This window comes from Clytia hemisphaerica, unplaced genomic scaffold (assembly GCF_902728285.1).
Source record: "Clytia hemisphaerica strain Z4C2 unplaced genomic scaffold, Clytia hemisphaerica genome assembly, whole genome shotgun sequence".
In the NCBI taxonomy this organism is placed as follows: Eukaryota; Metazoa; Cnidaria; class Hydrozoa; order Leptothecata; family Clytiidae; genus Clytia; species Clytia hemisphaerica.
The window spans coordinates 235,062-261,655 of record NW_027103836.1 but is presented as its reverse complement, the minus strand read 5'-3'; the positions used below and the strand labels follow the sequence as shown (position 1 = coordinate 261,655).

The window sequence follows — 26,594 nt, the reverse complement described above, 5'->3', positions numbered from 1 at the left end:
TACAGAAAAAATCGACATCCTGTGTAACGAACTACTCCTTCTCGCAGAGATCGGAAAAATCGAACCGCACGCTGCGTACGCTGGCTTCACCTCTGGGTTTCATCATAAGCTAACTTTCATTATGAGGACGATACCAGACATCTCCAAACACCTGAGAAGAATTGATCAGATCATCCTTCACCAGTTCATTCCATCAATCACTGGTGGAATCCATCTCAACGAGGTAGAGAGAAAGTTAATATCTTTACCTACCAAATATGGTGGACTTGCTATCCCGATCTTCGAAGAGCAATGTGTGATCGAGTACGCCAACTCTCGACAAATTACGTCACATCTTAGTGATGCAATAAAGTCTCAAACCCGTAAATACACTGAAGATCCTGATCCAACCAAGAAGAAGTCGGCAATTCGAAAACTAAAGATCGACAAAGTCAACGAGTCTTTACAAACTCTTGACCCCCTTCTCAACGAACAACAAAGGAAATTGCTGCTGTTGAACCAAGAACATGGCGCTTCATCTTGGTTATCAACACTACCATTGGAGAGCGAGGGATACCACCTATCTAAACAATGCTTCCAAGATCTCATTCGTATTCGTTATGGCTGACAGCTTCCTCGAACACCATCAAGTTGTGAGTGCGGTTTACCGTTCTCGTTGGATCACGCTCTCTCGTGTAAGAAAGGTGGTTTTATCTCGCTCCGTCATAACAAGCTGAGAAACTTCTTCGCAATGTCCATGAAACAAGTTTGCCATGACGTTCAGATCGAGCCACCCCTCCAATCATTGGTGGGAGTCGAAAACCTCCCGAAGTCGTCAGTGAAATCAGACGAAGCTCGTTTAGATGTTTCAGCACGAGGATTCTGGGTGACGGGCCAAAAGACATTTTTTGATATAAGGGTTTTCAACCCACTCGCCAAAAGGTACGTCTCCTTGGAACCTCAACGCTGTTACATCCTAAACGAAAACGAAAAGAAACGACACTACAACAGTCGTGTAATGGAAATTGAGCACGGATCACTCACACCATTGGTTTTCTCGGCGACTGGTGGTTATGGCCGTGAATGTGGCAAAGCCATTCGACGGCTTGCATCTATGATAGCAGAAAAGAAACATTCAAACTATTCCGAGACAATGTCTTGGTTAACAAGAAAAATAAATTTTTCACTCATTAAATCGATACATTTGTGTTTTCGTGGTAGTCGCTCTGTGAGTCCCATACGGACCCCAGAACAGGACATAGTATTTTGTCCAAGCATCTCTGAGTCTTTTTCACGAATCATTAACTAATTTTTTTCTTTTATATATATTTCGATGTAAAATTTTTTTATAGATTATTTTTGTGTGTAGCAGTGCTACACGTCTTTTAGGTTACTTTTCAGTTTATCGTACAGGTCTTTTCAGGTTTTGTTTTGTTTTTTCTTGTTTGCCACCATTTTTTTTGTACAGATCTCATTATCAGGTCTTTGACATTAGTCGCATTCATACGTATATGCTATAAGATAATACTATGTAAAAATTAAAAAAAAAAAAAATAAATAAAAATAAATTAAAAAACTAACTGAAAATGGTATGGTTTAAAGGGTTTCACTAGCTAGATATTTGGGTTTTAAGGTTTTTGATGAGTCGTCATATTTAATGATATCTGTATCAGCGAAACCCAAATATACCGTGATCTGGTCATCGAAACCCTTATACCATTTTTAATTAGTATGTTTCACGGCCCACTTGTGAGCTTGGGTTTGGAAATGTAAATCTTATTAAGTAGTTGATGATGACGTCACAAAACATACGGCAGGTCCTAGTTCATTTTGGACTATTTTAGGACTTTAGTATATATAAGTTTTGATTTTCTTTTTTTTCTGGACACCCTGTATTGAGCTTCATGGATTAGAACGGAGATTTACTAGCTGTACGGTAAAGCTCGTAATGTTTTGAGGTAGAGAATCTTTAAAAATCTCTTGCATCATTTGACGATGAAAATAATCCCAAATATTTATGAATTTACAAAATCATAAGTAACAAAGAACATCTTGTGAAATCAAGTGCGTATTACTTATGGGTAATGAATCAACGGATCCTGCACTAATGTACTTCCTAGTTTTCTCAAAGGTAACGAATCGAGTGGGGATTGAACCCACGACCTCTCGCTTTCCGGGCGATTGCTCTCCCAACTGTGCTATCGGTTCGTTGCTATTACACTAGTTCGTAGTAGACGAGGTGAGCGACGTGCTCAATGTTCACCATCCGGTACCTGAATTCTACGAATCAATGGAATTGCCACGAACTGAGACACAGCTAGTGCCCAATCTCCAACCAACCCGCTAACTTTGAGAGAACTGTTAAGCTATGTACAAAGAACATCTTCTTGTGCTTGAATGGATATGAGGAGAATATAATAAAAAAAAGCCATTTTTCCAGTGGGGCTGATATTGTGGAGTATTTTTACAAAATACAGAATCTTTCAGTGGGATTGGAGTTCCACCGGGTCTGTGGCACAATGGTGTGTGACAGGCTACATTATTCAGATCCCTGACGTCCCAACGATATAATACCCCCAGAGGGTTCCAAATGTATCGTACTTCAGCAGTGTCCCTGTAACTACTCAACTCCCTCAACGTTATTGTAAAAGTACCAGTTAACTAGGGAACATAAGATTGTTCCAAGAACTTTTTGGTATATTTATGATAGTCTGGTATTTGATAAATGATAAACATGCATAATGACTCTTCAAAAAACGGTGCTATGTTTTGAGGTTTTAATTAAGAAATATCAATCTTCACCGCATGTTTATTTTCACCGCATAGCGGTGGATGATTGACGCCATTAGCCTATTTAATATGATTCGCACATCCGTCATATACTACCATATTTTATATTCAATTTAAACTGGAAAAATGCGGAAGATGTAGTTAAAATCGCTTGTAAAAATTCCGGTGTTTCTTGACGTTTTAAGTTCATTTTAGGAAATTCCTCCAAACTTTAAGGAAGGTATGGACATGAAATGTATAAAATTAACCTTTAAGTGCCACGGTCATTTTTTCTAAGTTCTTTAAAGAAAAACGATAGTTCAAACATTAAAGGCTTATATCTCCAGATCTAGAAGAAGTTAGAAGCTCGTTTATAGTTCGTTGAATAGCTTAGAATCTCCTTATTCTTTCACTGCCCGGATCTGCCTGAATAATAGAAAGGTGCCCAGTGGTAAAACTTCAAATCAATTAGCTGGAGGACAGAATCAAGTAAACCAAGGCCAAAATTGGAGGTTCTTGGATCACTCGTTGACCAAAAATGGTCAAAAAACGGTCAAAATCTTAAAAAAGTGGATTTTTGTCGAATTTTTGCATTTTTTGACTTTTTGGCTTAAAATCTCGCTCATCAAAGACTCACTTTTGACTTTCTTCTTACATAGCGCATGTCTGATATATACGACATTGGCACTTAAGGGGTTAACAAAAGATTTCAAGTGGCATATCTGAATAGAAAATGTACGTCAAAATAGGATTTTTCTAAAGTACACCCGGTGCTGTAGACAATAGTCACATTAAATGACAGTTGAAAGCTTTCGTTTAATCTCTTTGACCTAGGACGCACAAATTTTTAAATTTCAAGTAAAACGAGACAGGGGGTTTTCAGGGGTCTTAAATACCGTCATACCGACAAAAATTTTGGTCCAATACCGTAATACCGTCGGTGAAGGAAGCCTAATACTGATACCGATATTATATTTATATTTTTTTTTTCAAAAATAATGAATTTTCAGTTATCAAATCTATTGTGTAGTAACAAATTAGAAAGTGTACAAACAAGTCTTGTACTTTATGAGGCCCCCCAGTCAACCCTCAATTCAGGAATTCACGCACAAATTTTTGCCAATTCATATATTCACGCGCGAAAAAAACCATTTTCACGTTCACGCACCAATTTTGCTTTTACATCTTTGGTTAAGCGATTGTGACCTTATTGGGCTAAATTTAACCTTTTTATGTGGTCTCTTTTAAACAGATTGACCTATTCCTATACCAAACATTTTGGCCAATATATAAAGTTTTTTGCTAGTTTTGTGACCTAATTCTCGATATCGTCGACTTTTTAAGGCCTCTTTTACAGCTATTTGAGCTTTCATAAAGCAATATTTTAGGTCTGCCGCGCCAAAGTTACTTGCTTGTTACGGGAGGCAAATGCAAAATTAAAACTTCCCTCCAATAATTTCTTCCTCGCAGACCCGGAAGATGTCTTTTATATTGAGAATTAATTTAAAATCGAGGTTTTTGGGTCAATCATGGTCTGAGAAGCCGTAGACTTCAACACAGGCTTGATAGAGATGGTGCTGTGGTTCAACTAGAGGACGCCGAATTCTAAAGTTAAACGCCCCCCCTATCGGAGAAAAGAAAAAAAATGGAAAATAAGAGCGTGAGCGAAGCGAGCGGGAAAATTTTTCGACAATTTTCGCTCTCCTTTGTTATTGAAAAACGGCCTTAATACGCTGTTGTTAGCCAAGTATGCCTTGTTTTGGTCACACAATCTTTGATTTTATTTAACACTGACCATTTGTTGGTAAAAGGTACGACGAGTGACGTACCTGCCGTACCCGGTGCGGCGTTCCAAGAGTTTCGCCCACGAAAAAAATTTAAAATTTAGAATGCCTAGATTGCCTGAAAACGCATCATGTGCATCATGATGTGAATTATTTTTTAAACGTTCGATGCTGCACAAGATGTTTTTAGAACTACCTACTTTTACTAATTATTGAAGGAGTAAATACCGCCTTTACTGTCTCTAAGTTACTGCAGTATCAGTGTATGAAAATTGTAAAAAATGTAAAAAATACGCCCGCAGAAAAATAACGAAAATATTTGTTTACATATCGTAAAGTTTTGCTTATTTTGAATTACTCTTAGGTGCCAAATAAACGGCCCCCCCGCTTGTTAATTTTTCGAAAATTTTCCAACCCCCCCGGACTTTATTAGGACCCCCCCGTTTATTAATTTTTAAGAATATTTTCAGTTGGCTAAAAGAAGTCCCCTTATTTTGCTCCAAAAAGCCTGATTTTAGCCTATATTTACCTTATTTTTGGGTTTTCATAAGTACAATTTCCAACCCCCCCGGCAATTAGGTCCCCCCCGTTTATTGAAATTTCGAAAATTTTCCAACTCCCCCGTTTATTCGAACCCCCCCGTTTATTTGGCACCTAAGAGTACCTCACCATGACAATAAGTCGATAGAACATCCAAGTTTTGCGAGCTAAGCGAGCAAGAAAATTTTACTGGTTAAAATAGCGGAATAGACTTATCTTTTTTGAAAATTTTTCTGCATGAAACTCATGAAGAAACTAAAAGGTTAATAGTTTTATACCGAAATACCGTTTTTTATTGATAAGAATATCGAAATACCGACAAAAAAACAGGCAATTTACCGATACCGGTAGAAAATGAAATATCGTAATCCCGTCGTTTTTTTCTCGTAATACCGATTTACCGGGGGTAAAAGGCCCAATACCGTATTCTCCTCTAGTAACCCTCTTCCCCCTCAAGAAAAGCCCAGCCGTTGGTAAGATATTCTCAAAGAAATTTGTCTAAATGATTGAAGATTTTCATAGAATTGCGAATTATTAAAGAAGAAAAATGCATATGAAAAGCTTTACAACTGGTTCAAAAATCATAATGATATGAAACTCTTTAGAATATTTTTACTTCGCTTATTATAAATGATACTTCGCTTATTATAAATCTGGGCTCGGCAGAGATTAACCAAAATAGCCAAAACAGACCTATTTCACAGGGCTGAGAAGCTTAAAAGAGTAAAATCTTATTCTCAACACTATTAGTATTGAAAGACCTCTATAGTGGAAAACAAAACTGGTTTTATTCGTACTGCTCTGCTCAATACTGCTCGTACTGCTCAATTTTTGTTAATTATTTTTTATATAACATTATCATATCGACTCTAGTAAAAATAATTAAATATATATTTTACCGTAATTCAATAATTTAAATGCTGAAATTTAATTCAAAATATTTTTTCAAAATTTAAAGTGTCCCAAAAAAGAAACTTTACATCAACTCTTAGTGTTTTATAAGACCATTAAAATACAAATACACCTAAAATCGGACTATTCCAAAAATAGTCTGTGCCCCCCTATGTTGGTCTGGTTTTTTGAATGATAATATCCAGGGTGGTCAGTAAAATCGGGTTCAAAATCCAGGGTGGTCCAAAGAAATGAGAGAAACAAATTCAAGGAGGTCCTGAAAAATGGGAACAAATGCAGGGGGTCACTTTTTTAAAAAAAAATCTCCTCAACATAGGGGGTACAAATTTTTTCTGGAATAGCCCATTGGTCTTAAATTAGCTTTAAAAAAATTAAGCCCACCAACTCACGAGATTACAGCTAATCTTAGAAATCTATGCAAAATTACTTAGACACAATCCTCTCTTTTTCAACAATGTACGTTTAGTTTTTTTGGCTAGAGAATTTATTAGAATTTTTACTGCCGTAAAATTCAATGGATCATTTTTCTGTTAGCCCTTGCATAGCAGGATCGGTGGAACAACCGTAAAAATTGGGCAGGCTGAAGTCTCCCCAGTCTCCCCGTTTCCGCCGCAATTGCATTGCTCATATTTGGTTCTGTTTTCATGAAAAACAGATAGGCAAGATATTGCATCATTTGCCATACGTTGATTAGATTCAACTAGATTCTATTTTCAATGTCCTTGCTATCAACATCGATGCTTTCTTTCACAATATCCGAGCGAAAGTTCAAAAATTGATTCTTGGAGAGACTGAAAATTTTGTGACGTTTTCGCCACCCGTACTCTTGTCTCCCGAATAGACGTCCCCCCGCTAATTCTTAAGAGCAAAAAAGATCCATCCCCCGCTCTTATTAAGACCCCCCCCCGCTGATTAAATTTGAATAATTAAATTTTTTATTACAGTGTAGATAGACCTCAAACTTGTTAAAATTTTCCTTTTTGCATCGACTTCTAACGGTTAGAGGTCGATGCTTTTTGTTAGTATTGGTTCTTATATTTTTACGTGTTCTTTTGTTAAAGTTTCACTTTTGTTGTTGAAATTGATATCAGTCAAAAAAAATTATGTCTTCAAATTACCCCCCCCCCCCCCTCCATCCACCCCGCATATTAGAATTTAGAAAATTTTCCTACCCCCCTGCTTATTCGGACCCCCCCCCCGCGTCTATTCGGGAGACAAGAGTAGAGAGACTATTTCCCAAAAGTTTTAGCCAAAAATTTCAAAGCTTAGTCCAATTTTCAAAAATTTATGACCCTTTGAAAGAATCAATTTTTTATTTTCGTAATTTTGGGACCCATACAGAGTTTTCTTTTTAATGGTTTCTGTACAGGGACTTTCAAGAGTGTGAAAAAGGGACGGGGACCCTTAAGGCTCACATACCTGCACCCAATTTCCTAAGTACCCCTACCCCAGGCTTTCAACTGAGATAGACCATTCCCAGCCGGCACACAACGTCAAAACAACGTCCATTTGACATTCATAACGTCCAAATAACGTTACTTGAACGTTAAAACAACGTTGTGTGCCAGCTGGGTTGATATTTATTTCCTCTATCGGGCTGTCAGCGATAAAATGTTATGGTGCAATTCTAAAACTACATTAGTTAGGATTTCATTGTTAATTTCATTCCTCATATTTGTTGCTTTCCTAGATTTGCAATAGTCTAATGGATCTAGTTGGACCAATATTTGTGGTGCAGTTTAACTACGTCAACATTTCTTTTTCAATTTCCTCTTCATGACTCGGTGCTTTCCTTTGTAACAGCCGATCCTTAAGAGTCCTCTTCTTTTTCGGCACCATCGGTACACTCTCTTTACGCCAGCGTCGTTCCATCTCTTCATCACTTATAAACAAATTAATACAAGCTTTCCTCAATGCTGTTAAACGTGCAACAAATACTATAGTTTTGCAGACAGAGCTGATGATACATAGTATAGCTATACACTCTTGTAGTAAGTTGATAGTGTAACAACCATATCGTCCTTTCGATAAATGGATAGTTAAACTTATGATGACAACTGGTATATAACATAGGAAGAAGATGAGCATCATGTAAAAGAAAGTGTCTGTAGCTCGCTTCTCCATTAGATAAACCTGGTAATCTTCGTCCAGCTTCTGTGCTGAGGTTATTGAAGTGATGCTGTCCTTTTTGGATCGTGTAAATTTACGCTTTATACTCATAGGAATGGACGGCCGAGACGAGGACCCTCCTGAGTCGCTGGAGACGTATCTTATAGTGCCAGGTCCCTGGTCTTCGATTTCATCCGCATCGTTTATTTCGACTTCTGGATCTTTTGGCGTTGAATGCGACCTAATGAAAGCGCGACGTAGTTGAGCTCTGTAGAACATATATGTTATGAACATCATAACTGCTGTGACTAGGACAGCCGATAGCGATATAATTGTCAGGAACAATGAGTAATCGAGAATGAAATAGATCGGCGATAGACCACCTGTTACGACCCACACAGCTAATAAGCTTGCTATGAAATTTATCTTCTTCATGACTCGGTATTGTGATGAAAACTTTAAACTAATCATTCGGTCAATACTGAGCACAGTGATTGTTAAAACTGAAACCATGGCTAATGTGAATAAACCAAAATGGAATAACGTGTCCACTGTCCCGTTTACGGGCTCTTCGCGAATCTCACGCACGTGAATGTTAATCGATAAGGGACATAATATAGCACCTATTAGAAAATCAGCAGCAGTCGTGTTGAAAATGATGAAATAGAAATTACTATGAAATTTTTTGTTCTTGATGATCGCAACGAGTACGACTCCGTTTAACGGCACGGATATTATGGTAAGAAGTATTGAAAGTGTGCATAAGATGATTGGGAACACTTGATCGGTAACTTCACAAGGTATTTGGCCAGCCATGTTGATGTCGAATCCTGGGATATATCCGATATTAACAGTAACTTTTTTTATTCTTTCCGCAGCATGTAGTTACTAAAAACATTTTTTGTTTTCTTTTGTATTCGAACTGGAAACGAATCAGTAACATTCCATTCTTCCCAGTTACGGATGACTAGAAGAGTAGTGCTGCTTAAAACAAGGTATATAAAAGTTGAATTTTCACTCCATTTGCTTACATTTAAACTTTTAAGGTTAACCAAGCCATATATGATTTTGAACGCGTTTGTTGATTTAGGTCAACTTATGTAAATATCAGCATCAAAATTTGGAATTTTTATAAATGATAGTTTTTTGTTCTTTCATATATTATGTCCATCAATATGTTTTGACATTTAGATATCCAAAAATATATATCTTCTCTAATAAAAATATATTCTATATAATATTTTCTGATTCCCCTCTCTGCGATTCTTGTCTACTACTTTTTTGATTTTTTTTACAATATTTCCTTAATCTTTGCTTCTAAATCTTTCTTTTCTTTTTCTCTTTTTCTCGCACATATTTTTTCCATACAGACGTCGATTTTTTGAAGGGAAAAAAACGAATCAAAAGATATATTATACGTGTTATATTGCCTGTTTAGAGTAACATACTATTACAAAAAGTATAATATATTATTCTTTTCTCAGTCCGTTGTGTGCTGTTGTTAAATAAAAAATTTTAACAAAAAATTAATTTTTTTCAGTTGTTAATTAATTCGGATTTTTTCTCATATTTCTATTGTGACTATTGTTCTTCATTCTATTGTTTTATTTTTTCATTCTTTTGTTTTATTTCTCATTCTTTTTTTTATTTTCTCCTTATTACTCAAATTTCTTGAACATAACTTTTTCCACTTATGCTCTTTAACGTTTCCCTCTTTTTCTTTCCCCCTTTTTCCAATATATATATATATTTTTTTATTTTTCTATATTTTCTTTTTCGTTTTCGTATATGTTGCATACCAGTCTTGAAAATTTTGCGAAGCATTCTTTTTTAATAGAAACAGCTTTATAAGAACAAACGAAACTCAAAATTGTGCAGAATAAGAACAAACTTTAACAAATATAAAAAAATTAAGGCGGTCCAGTTCGTAAAGAAAATCAAAATTTTGCTCTTAAAATGAAAACAAGATAAGAACAATTTGAGACTAGGAAAGGGAATAAGAACTGCCGAGTTTGGAAAAAGACTCTAGCTCATCTCAACCTTGTTCAAGTACTCCTGTTCAATTTGGATTTTGAATAGAAGTCCTTAATTTGATTTTTCATTCTACAAAACAAAAAATATACATCCCAATTATTTCATTAATTAATTTTTTCAGCGAAATAAGGTAAATGTTGAATTTTTCTTTTTTGGTTTCTTTTCTATATCTCCTTTCCTAGATTCTTTCCAGCAATGTGCTAATTTTCATTCTTCTTTGATAGCCTATCAAGCGCTTTCAAATCCGATGAAAAAATTAACCGAAAACAAAAAAGTCTTTCGATATCAATTTTTCACTTGGTCCTCAGTTTTGATTGTCCAAGATGGGGGAGGGGTTTCAGGTGGTACCCGATTCCGCAATTCCGCTAATTTTTTCTCCAATTTCCGGTCAAACCGTTTAAAAATGAATCGAAATTCTGCCACCAAAAATTCCTTTGAAATTCAAGATTTTAGTCAAAGATTCTACAAATTTTAAAAATAAATTTTGCCAATTCCGAAATTCCGTTTTTCCGCACTAAAATTGCCTAATTTTTCGTCTCCGTCAGAGAACCTAATTTCCGTAAATCCGTCTAAATTTCCGCCAAATTCCGCCACTCCGTCAGAAAAAAGGAACGATTCCGCTCCTCCGCCAACCATGAAACCCCCCCTCCCCAAGATGGAACATCGTGAGCTCGAACCGAGAACGCCTATTTTTACGCGCATTTACAATTGGAATAAAATATAAAACAAAAGATATCCAATCTACCACATATTCTTTAAGGCTGCAATGCACGTATCTTCTCTGATATAGGCGATGCATACCGTGTATGAAATTCTCGTCCCAAAATTTTGGGAAACCTGTTTCAACTTTCTTAAAAATGTTTAGAAATGCAATGTTTGTATTAACCTCCAGCCGTTCTAATTTTTCATCCAAATTTAGTAAGATTTAAAGATCACTCGTATAAAACTTACTACAGTAATCAAACTAATCAAGTTTGTAAAAGTCAAAAACAGAAAGACGGGGGTAACTCTCGGACTAGAATTTTATACACAATACGCATCTTTTATATCAAACCATATCAGAGGGAATGTGTTCAGCGAGCTTAATATCCTTTCAATTTTATTTTTGTACAATTTAACACTTCAGTCTTAATGACCTGGTGGTTTTTTAGAATTTCACAAACTCAAATACAAGTAAAACTCCAAATGTCTTTGAACGCTTCCATATCTTTTCATGATAACAATGTCCAAAAGGCCCGGTTATCGGATTATTCCAGTAGCTAATTCAGCTTTAGAATTTTATCATTTTTCCCATTGCCGATCAAACTGTATTTTCCGAATTGGACAGGCGTCTGAGAGTACCTCTCTCATTTGGGATTCGGTCCATTTTCACAAAGTCGTGAGTTTCCCCAATGGAGTTTGAGCGTATTTGATATGAAGATACAAGATTTTCAACAATGAGTTTCGTTTTTATTCAAACTTTGTTCGTTGTTTTTTGTGATTCCTTCATCCGCTATAATAAAAACACAATGGATAATTGATTTATGTTACATGTTAAAACGCTGTCCATTTAACGCGACCAGAACTACATTCATAATATTTGATGACACCGGTTAAATAATGTTTAGTGCTAGGAAATTTTTGCCGTTCTGAGGAGCTATACCCTTCGAGAAACACCTCGAAAAATCTCTTAAAAGAGTTACAAAAACATACTCACTGTCTGAAAGGCTTTAAAGATCAAGGGCATCCAAGAACATTTTGACCAAACCTTGGCCAATTTTATTTTTTTGGCTCACATCAAAGTCATTTCCCAGATTCTACTTACTAGAGACACGCTCAATTAAAGTTTTTGTTTCTTTCTTACCTTCTTGTTGGTCGATATCTTTCCCTTTTGTTTCTTTCAAACTCAATGCCAGAATGGACGCAATGATCGGAAAAACTCCGAGAACAAACAATGGCAATGTCACGTGATACCGGAGAAGACCTTTTGCTATCCATGGTGCAAGGGCACCTCCCAATTGACTGAACACATAAAATAAACCCATCGCTTGTGACCTAAACAACAGAAAAGCTACTGGTGTTGTGAACTATACATTTAAGTTTCAGGAACGCTTTGAATTAAGTCAAAGTTTAGTAATACGCAATTTGAAGTCGACCGCACGATTAGAGCAGTCTACTGTAAAATAAGAATTCAATGGCATTTTTGGACCACCTGGTAGTCTTAAAATGTACTTGTTTTGTTTGTCATACTTGTAGGAGTGTAGAAGAGACTAAATTCACCAGAGTTTTAGCTACATTGTGTTAGAGGAAAATGCACTTGGTATCCTCAATATTACATTGCATTCTTTTAAACTTTGAATCGAGATTTCTTTAATCTCCAGTACATTAGATACCTGATATTTGTAGGGTATGATTCAACGGATAGAATCTGATTGCTGCAATAAGCGATAATCCCAAAGCATTTCCCAATCATTCCAACAACAATATTCAAACTTTGGTCTGCAAAATAAAGTGAAGAGATTTTTTTTCAACTCAAGGAGCTCCTTCCTTCTTTTGTGACTTATGCCAGAAATGGTTTCATCATCAGTGCAATCTACCTTTCACGATTAAGCCACCGCAAGTTAGCGCGTGCGTAAACTGCAATTGCAATATATTCCCTTTCAGTATTTGTCACGATATCGATGACGAAAGTTTCAGGTTCAACTATTTTCATCCTTCTTTTTCTGATCTAACAACTATAGAAGAAATTCGAGAAACTAATTCAGAGTACAATTTAAACACTATTGATTGTAGGTATCTAGATTGTGACGACTTTAACTTTGCTTTTTCTAATACATCTTCACACCTCTCTTTTCTTCACTTAAATATCTGCTCTTTACCGAAACATTTTGATGAGTATAATAACCTCTTAGAAACATTAAATCACGAATTCAAAGTCTTAGGAATTTCGGAATCTAGGCTTACAGATTCGTCTATCCCACACAAGCTTGAGATAGATGGCTATAAATCATTCTTTACTAATACAAAGGCGAGTGCCGGCGGCACTGCCCTCTTCATTTCTGACAAGCTAAAATCCAAACCTAGAAAAGACCTTTCTAATCTTCTCAACTCAGAAAAGGAGCTTGAATCTACTTTTTGCGAACTCTTGTTTGAGAAGCAAGAAAATGTAATTGTTGGATGTATCTATAAACATCCAACGATGAAAATCGAAACTTTTACAAACGACTTCTTCATTCCCTTCTTACAAAAAGCTAACAAGGAAAATAAGCGCCTTGTGCTTATGGGTGATTTTAATATCAACTTGCTAGAATGTGGTACCTCTCCACATGTAAATAACTTCGTAGACTCTCTTGAATCCTTTTTTCTTTTACCTAGTATTTCTCTACCTACCAGAATCACTGATAGGTCTAGGACACTCATTGATAACATTTTCTTCACTCCTTCTAAATACAAACCTTTAACAGGAAATCTTCTTTCAGGTATTTCTGACCACTTGCCTCAATTTCTGATATTTGAGAATTTTCATTTTAACTCCTGCAAGGAAACAAAATATTACAGGAGATGGAAAAATTTTGATAACAATAAATTCAAAGAATCCTTTTACAGAGTAGATTGGAATGACATCTTGCATTCTGACTCGGATAATCTAGATCTTCTTTTTAACAGCTTTTTTGATCGAATGAATACCCTAATAGATATACACGCACCTCTGCAAAAACTCACCAATAAGCAAATTAAAAAGGGAGCTAAATCTTGGATAACTAAAGGCATTAAAACCTCTATTGCTAAACGAGATCAACTCTTAAAGGCTTACACGCGAGAGAAGGACAATATATTAAACACCAACTCCACATCAGATATAAATTCTACAGAAATCAAATTGTTAAGCTCTGTAGAAGAAGTAAGAATAACCATTATAAAAAGTACTTTCAAACAAATATAAAGAACAGTAAAATATCTGGAAAGGCGTATACGAATTGATCGAAAGTAAAAAATGCCGTAGTAGCACAACAATATCTCTAAATATTGACGGACAAGTAACATCTGATCCTAAAGTAACAAGCGAGGAATTGAATAAATATTTTACTTCAATAGCCGATAAAATACGTCAAACTATAAATGTTAATAATGAGGAAGCGAACTTTCATCAAACTCTTGTAAATTCACCAATAAATTCTCTGTTTTTCGAGGAGATACAAGCTGAGGAAATCGTAAAATTATCAATGCTCTTAAACCTAAGGCAAATGGACCATTCAGCATTCCACCAAAAATCTTAAAATCGGTTCTTGGTGAGGTAGCTCAACTCCTTGCTAAAATTTTCAATATATCAATACAGACAGGCAAGTTCATAACAACTCTTAAAGTAGCAAAAGTAATACCCGTGTATAAAAATAAAGGTTCCCCATACGATCCTAACAACTTTAGACCAATTTCGCTCCTCTCTAATATTGATAAAATCTTTGAAAAATTAATTAAATTCAGAGTTGTAAATTTTCTTAACATTAACAACAGCATTTTCAAAAACCAATTTGGATTCCGTAATAAACACTCTACTTCTCACGCATTAATAAATCTAACAGAAAAAATTCGGTCAAATATTGACAAAGGGTTGTATTCTTGCGGGGTATTCATTGATCTTCAAAAAGCTTTCGATACAGTAGATCATGAAATTCTTCTATCAAAACTTCATCACTATGGCATACGTGGCGTTGCGAACCTCTGGTTTCGATCTTACCTGACTGAGAGGAAACAATATGTTTCAATTTCTGGGCATGATTCCTCAAAACGATCTATCAGACACGGAGTCCCCCAGGGCTCTGTCCTAGGGCCTCTACTTTTTCTAATATATATAAATGACATTCCTGAAGCCATTCTGAATAGCGAAACAAACCTCTTTGCTGACGACACCTGTCTTCTCTCTTCCGATTCGAATCTAAATTCACTTGAGACGAAAGTGAATTCTGACTTAATCAGACTCTCCTCTTGGCTTCGTGCCAACAAAATCTCTCTTAATACTACAAAAACTGAGGTTATCTTGTTTAGAAGTAAAAATAAACCTGTACCATATACAATGAATCTCAATCTTGATGGGCATGTCTTGAAATTTTCGAAATGTGTCAAATATCTTGGTCTTTTTCTCGATGAATGTCTAGCGTGGAATTTCCATTTTGATCATTTATCCGCAAAACTTAGAAGGTCAAATGGCATTTTATCCAAACTGCGTCACTTTGTTCCACAGACCATTCTTAAAACTTTATACTATGCTATTTTTCACTCTCATTTGTCATACGCAATTATCGTATGGGGGCAAAGTCTCACTCAAAACTCTAGAATAGGCAAACTTCAAAAAAGATGCGTGCGCATCTTGACTTTTTCAGATTTTAATGCAGAATCTGCTCCTCTTTTCATTAACCTGGATATTCCAACTTTGCCACATACTGTAACAAAGTTCAATATCCGACTCGTACATCAAACTCTCACTAATCTTCCTCCTGAAGCTGTTACGAACATTTTAAACTTCAAAACTCTGTCTCAATTATCTTACTAGAAATAACGAACTGAAACTTTTGGAGCGCCCAAAAGCCAAAACATTAAACTATGGATTGAAATCGATTAAGTACCAATCTCTTTTAAACTGGAACCAGCTAATATTACATACTAAAATCGATCTACAACCATTATCTGGATATATGATCAAAAAAAAGATAAGCGAGTTCCTTCAAAATTGACCTCTTGCATACCAGAAAAATGAAAGTCCATATAGATATAAAAATACTCTAATTTATTATTTATTAAAACAAAAGATTACTTATATAACTATATTTTTTTTGTCGATAGTTACGTTGAGTTTTTTTTTTTTTACTTTGTTATTTGGAATATTGAAGTATTGTTACTCTAATAGTTATATCAACCCCACAGAAAAAAATCTGCGTCCAGGTAGCCATTCCATATGATTAGACGGAAACAACTTAAATATGTAAATTTTTAATGATATGCAGGCGAATAAATAAGTTTTGATTTGATTGATTTGATTTGATTTTGACTTTGAATCTTAACTTTAGAATTTTAGCCTTCCCTTTCTATATTGCACCCTCATGAGAAACTTGATTTGACAATAATTCAAGAGAGTTTAAGAGATATTGTGAGCTGAGAGGACAAGAATGTGTGTTAGACTAACTTATAGAGGTTGTAGTAACGGAGAGAGTTTTTGAATACTAGGACATTCATATAATTCCTTCAAATTTCTTCAATACAGCAACAGATAAAACTTAGCAAAAAGCCTAAAATACTTCCAAAAATTCATAAAATTTCACAATTCTTGCATCAATCTACAGACAGATTCTTAACCCAAATCTACCTAGGCTTTTAAGGGCGGTTCAAAACTGAGGAGGGGGGGCTTTCCTGTACCACCCCTTAACTTTTGATCTAGTAGGTCTTTTTGGATGAAATTTGGCACACAAGATCCTTAAGGTAACTTTTACCACATAAGGTAACTTTTGAAAAAACATTTTTTTGATGACGTCAATCATCATGCCCAAAGTGAGCAGAACAGAAAATCTCCTTTGTTCTTATAAATAGCTATTGTATTCTAACAAAGGCTTTAGAAAAAAGTTTCCTGAGTTTAAAATACTCATTTTACCCTAAATATTCAATAAATTACGGTTTAAACAATATATTTGACATAAAAAATAAATTTGTATTGGAAAAGTGTCAATTTTTGTGACGCCTTACTGTCAGAAATGTCATCTTGCTAAAGGTGTGAAAATTTTTAGATGTCAAATTTTTTTTTTCTAAATAAAATTTAGGAATTTACAGAAAATTTCATGGCAAAAGCTTCATTATTTCAGGAGCTATTACCAATGATTTGACCTCCGAACAGAAACAGCCCCCCCCCCTAGGCCGAATAGGGTTAAGAGTTCTTTTGATATTGTAGATCTGGTTGTGATATTCAGTCCAGTTCAAGAACGTTCAAAATTGTTGACCCTTTTATAGAAGCCTTTCTAAAGGTTTACAATAAAAACAATATTTTTGGTGCTTACAATGTACATCATTATACATCAGTGTACCCAGGGTCATCAAACCAATAGCTGTAACAGCAAAACCAATGATGGTCGTCTTTTTACGTCCTATCCTGGTAAGAGAAACAAAAACTACAAAGGCATGTAGTTATATTGCAAAAGGCAACGCATTTGACCACGTCCGATTCAGGTTGAACTTAATCCCTGCCTCAATAGAGAAAGAACCCTGCTTAATTATGGGATGACATCTTCGTTTCAGTGATACACCCTTAGACATCCAAGCTGTTCCAGTGAGTAGGAAACTCATATCTCAGTCGCTCAGACCCCTGTTCTACTGAGTGTAACACCCCAGAGTACCTGTAGAGTGAAAAACGCCTCTGTAAGTTTAACCATAGTATAAGAAAGCCGCGGCTGGAATATGTACCGCATTGTCTTTTCAGTTAATTGCTGTTCCATCTCTGTCTCCGAGCTTTATAAGAACATCAAGATGATCAGTTTGTTATTGGTAGATAGTTTTTGGAAATGTTCTCTTATTTTCCTTCACAAAAAGTTTTTTTGTTGCTAGATATCTTTGTCTGTCTGTCTATCTGTACCCAATAGAACACTTGAACTAATTTTGGACATATTTTAGGGGTATTTTGTGGAAACATAGTTTTTCGCTAAAATTGAAATTATAAGAACTATATTCAAGATGACAACTTTCCTGTCAGCTTAAATGGTAAATTTTGAAGGTGCTGGCTTGAAATTTTCACAGTATTATCTTGATGCAGTTTTTCATTGATTTCTAAAGAGATTTCACTGAAATATTGTGAAGGCATTTCGAGGCACCTCATTAATTTTTGAGTTCTTTCAGCCCAGCCATTTTGTGCTTGTTTCAATTTCTTAGTGTTGATTTTTCCGTTACAATGACTTTATAATGCAAGTGTATTATCAAGAGCATATCATTAATGTCTAAAACGCACTGAGAAGTAATTATTAACGACAAACCAATAAAATATACCATTAAAGATGCTACATTACTGATTTCTTGATCAACAAATAGTCATCAAATACGACAGAGATAGAATAACAGAAATTCAGATGTTATCATTCCAGCCGCGGCTTTCTTATACTATGGTTTAACACATCATCCTTTTGTAGTTGGTGCGATGTGCTGGAACACGCACACACGATTTGAAGGATATATATGGGTGAGTGCTATCAAGTCCTAATAAGGACGAAATGCATATGCTGCTCTATTGCCACCCAAACCTATCCTGAAAGAAGATAGTTGGATAGAAGTTCTATTAATTTCTTCACTTCACTTCACTTCAATTATGTCGATTAGATATATAAATCTTACCTTCCCACCGCATAGATAGCAAGCAAATTAGCAAATATCTCTGGCAGGGAAATCAAAACAAAATCTCGATGTCGGTGGCCACTCAAATCACTAAAAGCCAATGATATTCCATAATATACACAATCTCCTGTGAACCTATGAAATAAAATCATTGTAAAAAGTCAAAAACCACGACCGTCTAACGCCCAATATAATGAAGTGTTTCTATCCCAACTGGAATTTCTATAGAAATTTTCATCCCTACTGTAGAAAGAATATCCACCAGGGCTGTGAGACAGGGGTGTAAAAAGCAATCAAAGTTTTAGGAAAAAATCACCTCATAAAGAAATCTCCGAGGTTTAAAAAAGAAGAGGCTGGTGGTAGACTGTGTCGAACCCTTACCAAGTGAAGAAAAGAATCAATGTCTTCAAACAATGCTTCTTTGTAAATAAATCCAGATAGGTTCCTTCTTCAATTTTATTGTTTTTATAAAATGGTTCTAACGTTTTCTTTTCGAGGAAAGTTCTTTTATTCCATTTGCTAACATTACGTAATACACTTAACGCGTCATCGATCCGTCCTTTTGAATGATACCACCTGATCGATTCAGGAACAAATCTAAAAAAAGTAAATATCATGAAGAACGTAAATCTCCTACTCCTATTTAGATTCTCAACTCGTTAAACTTGAACATTGCTAAATACCTGGAAAGGTCTTAAGGCCGGTTTCCACTTGCGCGCGCTGCGATCGCTCTTCTTCGAGCAAAGCTTCCACGCTATTGGTCAAAAGAAAAATGAAGCAACTCCATTGGTGCGATATGACGTAACGATCGCGCGCTTGAAAAAAAAGTTGAAATACATTCAACTTTTTTTCCAAGCGCGCGCTGCGTTTTTATGACGTAATCTTTTCTCCAAGCAAAAATGATTGAAGCCAAAGTTGCGATCGCAGCGCGCGCAAGTGGAGACCGGCCTTAAGACCTTTCCAGGTATTTAGCAATTGTGCAAGTTGCATTCAAGTTTTTCAGTCACAATTTCAAAAACCACAAACACACCGAATGAGACCAAAGTCGGTATCGCGCCTACTACTCAACTGCAACTTACAATCACGCTATGATGACCGGACACACATATCCCGGACACATAACCCGCACAAACATGAGCGTGTATATTTGGGTTGAAAACTAACACAAAGGATATTAATACAGAGCAATGTTTTGAGCAGGTGAATAATGGCTTCTTGTCCTTTCCCAAATCTAGAAGATAAAATTAACAGGAGGTTCACTTGGGAAATGAAACCAAATGTCATAAGAAGCAATGTTGAAGCCGCGGCTGGAATATGTGGGCAGTCTTTTCAGTTAATTGTCACTAAACCTGAAGCTTTATAAGAACAACCCAAAGAAGCACTTGAACTAATTTTTGGAAGGGGTACGCAGGGTACAATAGTTAATTGTGGGAACTAGTTTTTATCAAGATGAAGAACTTTCAACCCTGCCGCAGTTTTTGGATAAAAATTTGGGAAGGGCGGGCACAGGGTATTTTTTCATTGATCAACATATTTCTGAAGGCAAATAGGCGAAGGCAACGGATTTAAGAGTTCTTCCAGCCAAGCCATTTTGTGCTTGTTTAAATTTCTTATTGCTGATTTTTCCTTTACAATGATTTTATAATGCAAGTGTATTATCAAGGGCATATCATTAATGTCTAAAATGCACTGAGAAGTAAGGTCGTGTTCAGACATGAAAGTTTAAGTTTAAGGCTTAAGTAGTACTAAGTTGATATGGGAATTAAGAAATGCAACGACTTAATTGCTATTAGCGAATATCTTCCTGAGTTTTATTATGAGGGACTTATTGGAAAATAACCCAGGATTTCGTCGTATATTTGAAACTAATTTGAAACTTTGGAAGAGATTTATAGATGACTGTGGAGGGGTCTTTCGCGACAAAAGCAAATTCGATGACTTTTTCGAGACATTAAATACACAGTTCAATAAATTCGACCTTCTTCTTACAAACGAAATTTCAGAAGAAAAACTCCACTTGCTTGACATTGAAATTTTCATCGTAGATGGTCAATTCCACACTAGGGAATACCGCAAGCAAACTGCTTCTACCTCATATGTTAAGTTTGGATCAGCCCATCCCCGTCATTCCTTCAAGGGAGTAGTTCAACTCGTTAGACTTCGTCGTCTTTGCTCTAGAGATTCGGACTTCCTTGACGCTGTAGCTCTTCTGCGACAACGCTGTATCAATTCTGGTTATCCTATCGAAATGGTAGATAATATTCTCTCACAAGCTCATTCTCTTCAACGCAATCTTGTTCAAGTCCCGAAAACAAATGAATCTGAAATCAACTCTGTCCGGTGGGTAGTCCTCTCAGACACCTCATATGTAAAGGATATTGATCATTTTGCCACCCAAATCAACAGAACTCTAAACCATCATAAAGTAAAATTAGACATTGTTAAATCAACAGGGTCTTCAATTGGTAATCTTCTTTTTCACAACAATGTACAAAGTCATTTTCCTAAGCCATGTTCTCGTCGTTGTGATATCTGTTCTAATGAAATTCGAAATGAAAACACTCACGTTGAGTCCCCAACTAATGGCAGGAGCTACCCCATTAACGCACGTCTAACTTGTACTGATTGTGGTATCTACTGTATCTCATGTTCGTGTTTATCTATGTACATTGGGAAAACCACCACCCATTTCAACCAGCGTTTTAAAGAACATTTCCAACAATCGAGAACTTCAGCAGTGTTAGAACACTCAAAAGTATGTAGTGTTGGAAAAGAAAAAACTGACTTTGCTGTCCAATATCTGGAAAGCATTCACTCAAGGGGGAAATATACATTGTCTGAAAGGGAATATCTATGGAACGAACGTTTGAGGGGGGTTTTAAATATTCAAAAAACTTTGAAAAGCTGATTTTTATACTTGTGACTGATTCTGTATATACACTATTTATTTGTGACACATGATATAATTTTTATTTATCTATTTTTAGAACTAAAAACACTGATGATGATTATTAAATCGAAACATGTATGAAAAATAAAAATTAACATGCTTGGTTAAGTTTACCGACTATGCCTTCACTACTCATTTATTAATTGCTATTTCATCTTTTAGATAGATTACACAAGAGAGGAAAAAGGAATCCCCTTTTGAATGTTTGAGTGATGCTTCGTTTTTGATAGAGGAGATCGCAAACAGTTTTGTTGCGGAGTATGGGAATCTCCATACTTCTCATTAAAAGCCCATTAAATGCCTAAATTGCTAGAGACGCTCCGAGCGTCGCTAAGTCATAAATTTCACGTTCTTCTTTCATAATTTACAAAAGGAGCATGCTTTTCACTTGTGAATTCTGATTTCGTCTATTCAGAAAACTGTGATAATATAGTAAAAACTTTTTTTTAAACCAGAGGGTGATTCCTTTTTAAACTTTGGTTTAACTTATGAGGAGCGTGCAGCTCAATACAAAAGGAATATAAAAGAAACATGTAGACTTAATTACTTTAAACCTTGGTCTGAACACGACCTAAGTATCAACGACAAACCAATAAAATTTACCATTAAAGATGCTACATTACTGATTTCTTAATCAACAAATACTCATCAAATACGACAAAGATAGAACAACAGAAATTCAGATGTTATCATTCCAGCCGCGGCTTTCTTATACTATTATGACTCAAGCAAGTTTTATATGTCCCCTTAAGTTAACAATTCTTATGATTACTTTAACTAAATTAACTTAACTCGAACAAATTTTTATTCCCTGTGCGTGTTCGAGTTAAACTCCACTGTAACACTAAATTAAAAAGAAAGTATCCTTATTGACACATAACGTTAAAATAACACCCATTAAACATCCACAACGTCCAGAAAACGTCTAATAGACGTCAAGAAAACGTTGTCTTTTAACTGGGCAGTAGAAACTTGATTAATAGTAGAGAGTAGTAGATTTTTTCGTTTTTATAGTAGAAATTATAGATTTGGGTCTTGGACAGGGTGATGCTACATGAAAAACAATAAAATGGCGAGGTTCAAAAGTTTAGCTCTACGTTCTTTGTTTCTTTCGAGACATTTTTGTAGGTATTTTCGAGTGAGGTACAATCAAGTACAGTTGACGCTCTCTAATTCGATCATCAAGGGGAATTGAATTTTCATCGAACTAGGGAGGTTATCGAATAAGGGATCGTCGTTTATGAGAGTTTCGTATTAACGGGGACTTTAAATTTCATCAAATAAGGGAGCCTATCGAATAGTAGAATGTCGAATTAGAGAGCGTCAACTGTACTAAGACCTTACTTACCTATCGGAAAGCCATCCAACAACGAAACCACCAAGAATTTGTCCGAAAAATAAACAGGAATTTGAAAGATATACCAAACTCTCATGGTCACATACCAAATCAAACTATGGAAGATATAGATTGAAGAAAAAAGTACAGAAAAACGTTTTATAAAAGTTACCAAATAATCGTTATTCGTAGAAACGAATTCGATTCCTTTAATTTTTTCAAAATCTGCTTTAGTTTGAATTGCTCTACAATTCAGACAAATTAGGGTGTTATATTCGAGTTCGAATTAGCGAGAAGTCAACTATAGTTATTTTTTATTATCTGATAGGGCATTTTTGGTGATATATTCATTCGGATTTATATTTTCGAATTTTGACAGAAGTTAAGAATGTATATGAAATGCATCTGATGATATTCAAATGTAAGTAATATAGAAATCTCAATCAACACATTAACCACTTGATCCGTTCCAAAAAGCTGATAAGTTGATAGTAATTGAAAAGTAATACCATAATCCAAATATTTCGTGGTGAGAAAATTTACTTTCCTAACATTTATGAGTATCAAATTCAACTACGTACTTTTCAAAGAGATAAATCCATTTTGCCCTTGGCGCAAATTGAAGATAGCTAGGATTGCTATTTAGCACATCTCAAAAGTTCAAAAGCAAAATGGATTACAGTTTAGCACCCCTGTATCTATGACCCAGTAAGGAGATTCATAGGACTGACAATATCAATTAGTCTAGGAAACCAATAAGGCTGAAAAACACTGTTCTAATGGGTGAGGATTCTATAATCTTTTATGTCAAAATTCAATGAGGATAGTCAAATTCTAGGGCCAATTCACATTAGCTATAAGACATGGTGTTTTTTTTTCAATGCTCTGGAGCCCCAGGTATCCTTTCTCTCCTGGGTTGATTTTAGAGGATGGTTAGCACATTTCACTTTACATACCGTCGTTTTAACATTCATCTAATGCTATTTGACTATATCGAAGTCATTATAAGGACGTTGGATAAACGTTGTCCACCAGCTGAGATTCACATTGGTAAATAGTGTGCAAGAATAAGAATAATGAATTCAAAAGATTTGATGATACACTACCTCGCTCACGATTGAATGTGATTTTGGTAACCGGTAAACCCAATTGGTCCTCTCATATACACATCTCTTATTGAACCCAGATTGTCCTTCATAAAAAATTGTTTTTGTATCATTACATGTTGTTGTTGTATTCAAGGTGTCCGAAAATAGAGTCTGTCCGAAAACATCACACGACCATGGTGGCGAGTGAGCTGTAAAAACCATAACAAGAGCTTGCATGCTCGGTACAAACAGTAATAAAGCACATATAAGCATTGTAAGGGCTTGAAAACGTCCAAGCTGGCCGACATTTTTTAAGAACTCGTCTATCGAGAGTGTGTTTGATGAGTTGACCAATGTTGTACAATCTTCGGTGTTGTTGTGGTGCTCTTTTCGTGCGTTGTTTATATGAATCATGTCATCTTTTGTGTTAATATTAGAGAATACTATACTACTACCATCAGTGTTATTAGACATGCTTTGGTCGCTTTGGCTCATATGTTCTCTGTTCGAAAAATATTACCAATCACAACAATCACAAAACTTATCTCGTTATCCTCATAACATCATTCATTACTCATCATATATTTTCAAACTATTAGCGTAATCAGTCTGAGCGATTTCTTTAACCTGAATCTTTTTGAAGTTATCTTTAGTAAATCGTATTTAGCTTGTCTTCTGTGCCGATATCTAAATTTGCTCATAACTTGCTGCCATTTACATAAGTCATAGTACTGATGTTAGCACATGTGTAACCATAGATGTAAGTTATACTTTATCAAGAGAACGAATAAACAAACTCTCAGTAGCCTTAGTAGAGCCACTTGTCGAGACTTTTATGATTTATCGTCTCAGAAATTGACCCGTTACACTTTTAACACTTTCTACTTTTCAAACACTTGATAGCCTTTAGATCAAGTTTCAAGGACTATATTATCTTTTGAAATGACTAAAAGTTGTGGTTTCCAGCTGTGTCAGATTGAGAGTTGATCGATTATTGACTCCTAAATATCTCCTCCGTACATTACTAAAGTCTATTCACGATAAGTGTGCACTCTTTTTTCTTTTACCTATAACTTTTGAAGGAATTCGTCAATCTTTAAAAATTTGTTGTCATTGGAAAGATATTAGTGAGTGGAACAATTTTAAATAAAAAAATCTTCAAAAAGAATCTAAAAATGAAGAAGAAAAAAATGAAGATCTTGTAGAAAAGTGCTATAACTATCATTATAGCACACGTCCAAATTTCCTGTGTATTTTGTAAGGTCCTCAGAAGTGTCTTCGTCCAAATTCACACAGTAGCTCACGTTATCACGTTAGCTTAACGCCCCGGAAAGTTTCTTAGCTTAAATCTACTTTCTACATTAGCCTATTTAATAGGATTCGTCTTTTGAGTACAGTATGTGGCTCTCAAAACGTCGATCAAATTTAAAATTTCTCAAAATCTACAATCATGGTCGAAATATGTTGAGAATTCCGGTTAATTTAACGTTTTTCAAGATTTAAAGTTCCGGCGAGAAAGTTGATTTTGGGCTATCTCTTTTTATATTTCAATTTGGGATGGGTTGGCAGACTTTCAGGCTATATTCTGAGCCTTATTGGACTATTCTTAAACTTTTGGATCCTCAGATCCTAAGGCCCTAGGGTTCTAAGTCTAGCGTTAAAACTCTACTCTTCAAAGCTACTTTAGAGCACTTACAAATCGATTGTATTTTCAAAATTTCCTGGGGAATTTCCTTTTTTTCTCAAATATATTATGTTGAAGAATAATTGTAGAAGAATAGAGGTTTTGCAAAATTTTTGCTGTATGCAAAACTTTAACATCTCTACTTTATTTCCTGGAATTTCTTTTTCCTGATACGGTAATTGAATTTTACCGAGCAAACCCAGGTTTGCAAACATACAGAAAATGTGAGGCAAAACGTCAACTTTTGGTTTGATGTAAAGCTATATTTTGAATCTATCTTTTTCATAGCTTTTCTAGATTAAGCCATCCATCAAAGTCTTCCTGAATATGAGCGGAATTTAGCCAATTGATAAGAAAAAGTTTTCCATCACCTGGAATCAATGAAGTGTAATTTTTAGCTTTGACAAGTAATCGAATGTCTATAATATAATACGTGAGAGAACCACAATCAAGGTCATAATATATTGAGAATTTTGGCTATTTTAACGTTTTTCAAGATTTAAAGTTCTAGCGAGAAAGTCGATTTTTGGCTATCTTTTTAATTTAATCGAATATTTCAATTTGGGAGGGGTTGGCAGACTTCCAGGCTATATTCTGAGTCTTATTGGACTATTTTTGAACTTTTGGATCCTCAGATCCTAAGGTCCTAAGTCTTAAGTCTCATGTTAAAACTCAGAGTTAAAACTCTACCCTTCCAACCTACTTTAGAGCACTTACAAATCGATTGTGGTTCAAAAACTTCCCGGTGGATTTCCCTTTTTTCTCAAATATTATGACCTTGATTGTCTTTGAAAATTAAAAATGCCGATTTCTGCTCTGCGGGGGGTCTAAAATTAGGAGAAAACCCCAAAAATTTGAAAAATAACCCTTTTCCGACCATTTTGAAGCATTTTCAATAGGTCAAAATCAGTTTTTGGTGAAATATTTCACTTTTTGATAAGGTCCCGTTTACAGAAATCTAAAAATGCCAATATTTGAGAAAATTTCAATTTTTTAAAGTTTTTGGCTGTTTAAACGAACAAAGGGCTATTTTTAACCGGGAATATACTTAAGTTTGAAATTAGACCCC

General features: G+C 35.3%; 2 protein-coding genes and 1 non-coding gene across 3 annotated transcripts; all 3 read right to left on the bottom strand.

The window, feature by feature from the left end:
* Positions 1 to 2,114: 2,114 nt before the first annotated feature.
* On the bottom strand, positions 2,115 to 2,187 carry Trnas-gga (transfer RNA serine (anticodon GGA)). The gene has a single exon. It is a non-coding gene; the product is annotated as a tRNA-Ser (tRNA).
* A 5,375-nt stretch (positions 2,188 to 7,562) lies between these two features.
* LOC136807089 (5-hydroxytryptamine receptor 1B-like) lies at positions 7,563 to 9,578 on the bottom strand. The gene has a single exon (XM_067063659.1). The coding sequence runs from the start codon at positions 8,907 to 8,909 to the stop codon at positions 7,728 to 7,730; it is 1,182 nt and encodes a 393-aa protein (XP_066919760.1). The 5' UTR covers positions 8,910 to 9,578; the 3' UTR covers positions 7,563 to 7,727.
* A 1,623-nt stretch (positions 9,579 to 11,201) lies between these two features.
* On the bottom strand, positions 11,202 to 20,563 carry LOC136807073 (solute carrier family 22 member 13-like). Its single transcript, XM_067063640.1, has 7 exons — positions 20,559 to 20,563; positions 18,849 to 19,064; positions 18,468 to 18,602; positions 17,147 to 17,238; positions 12,500 to 12,605; positions 11,971 to 12,161; positions 11,202 to 11,619 (listed from the first exon to the last, which is right to left on the bottom strand). Exons 1-7 carry the CDS (start codon positions 20,561 to 20,563, stop codon positions 11,558 to 11,560), a joined length of 807 nt encoding a protein of 268 aa, XP_066919741.1. The 3' UTR covers positions 11,202 to 11,557.
* Positions 20,564 to 26,594: the final 6,031 nt, after the last annotated feature.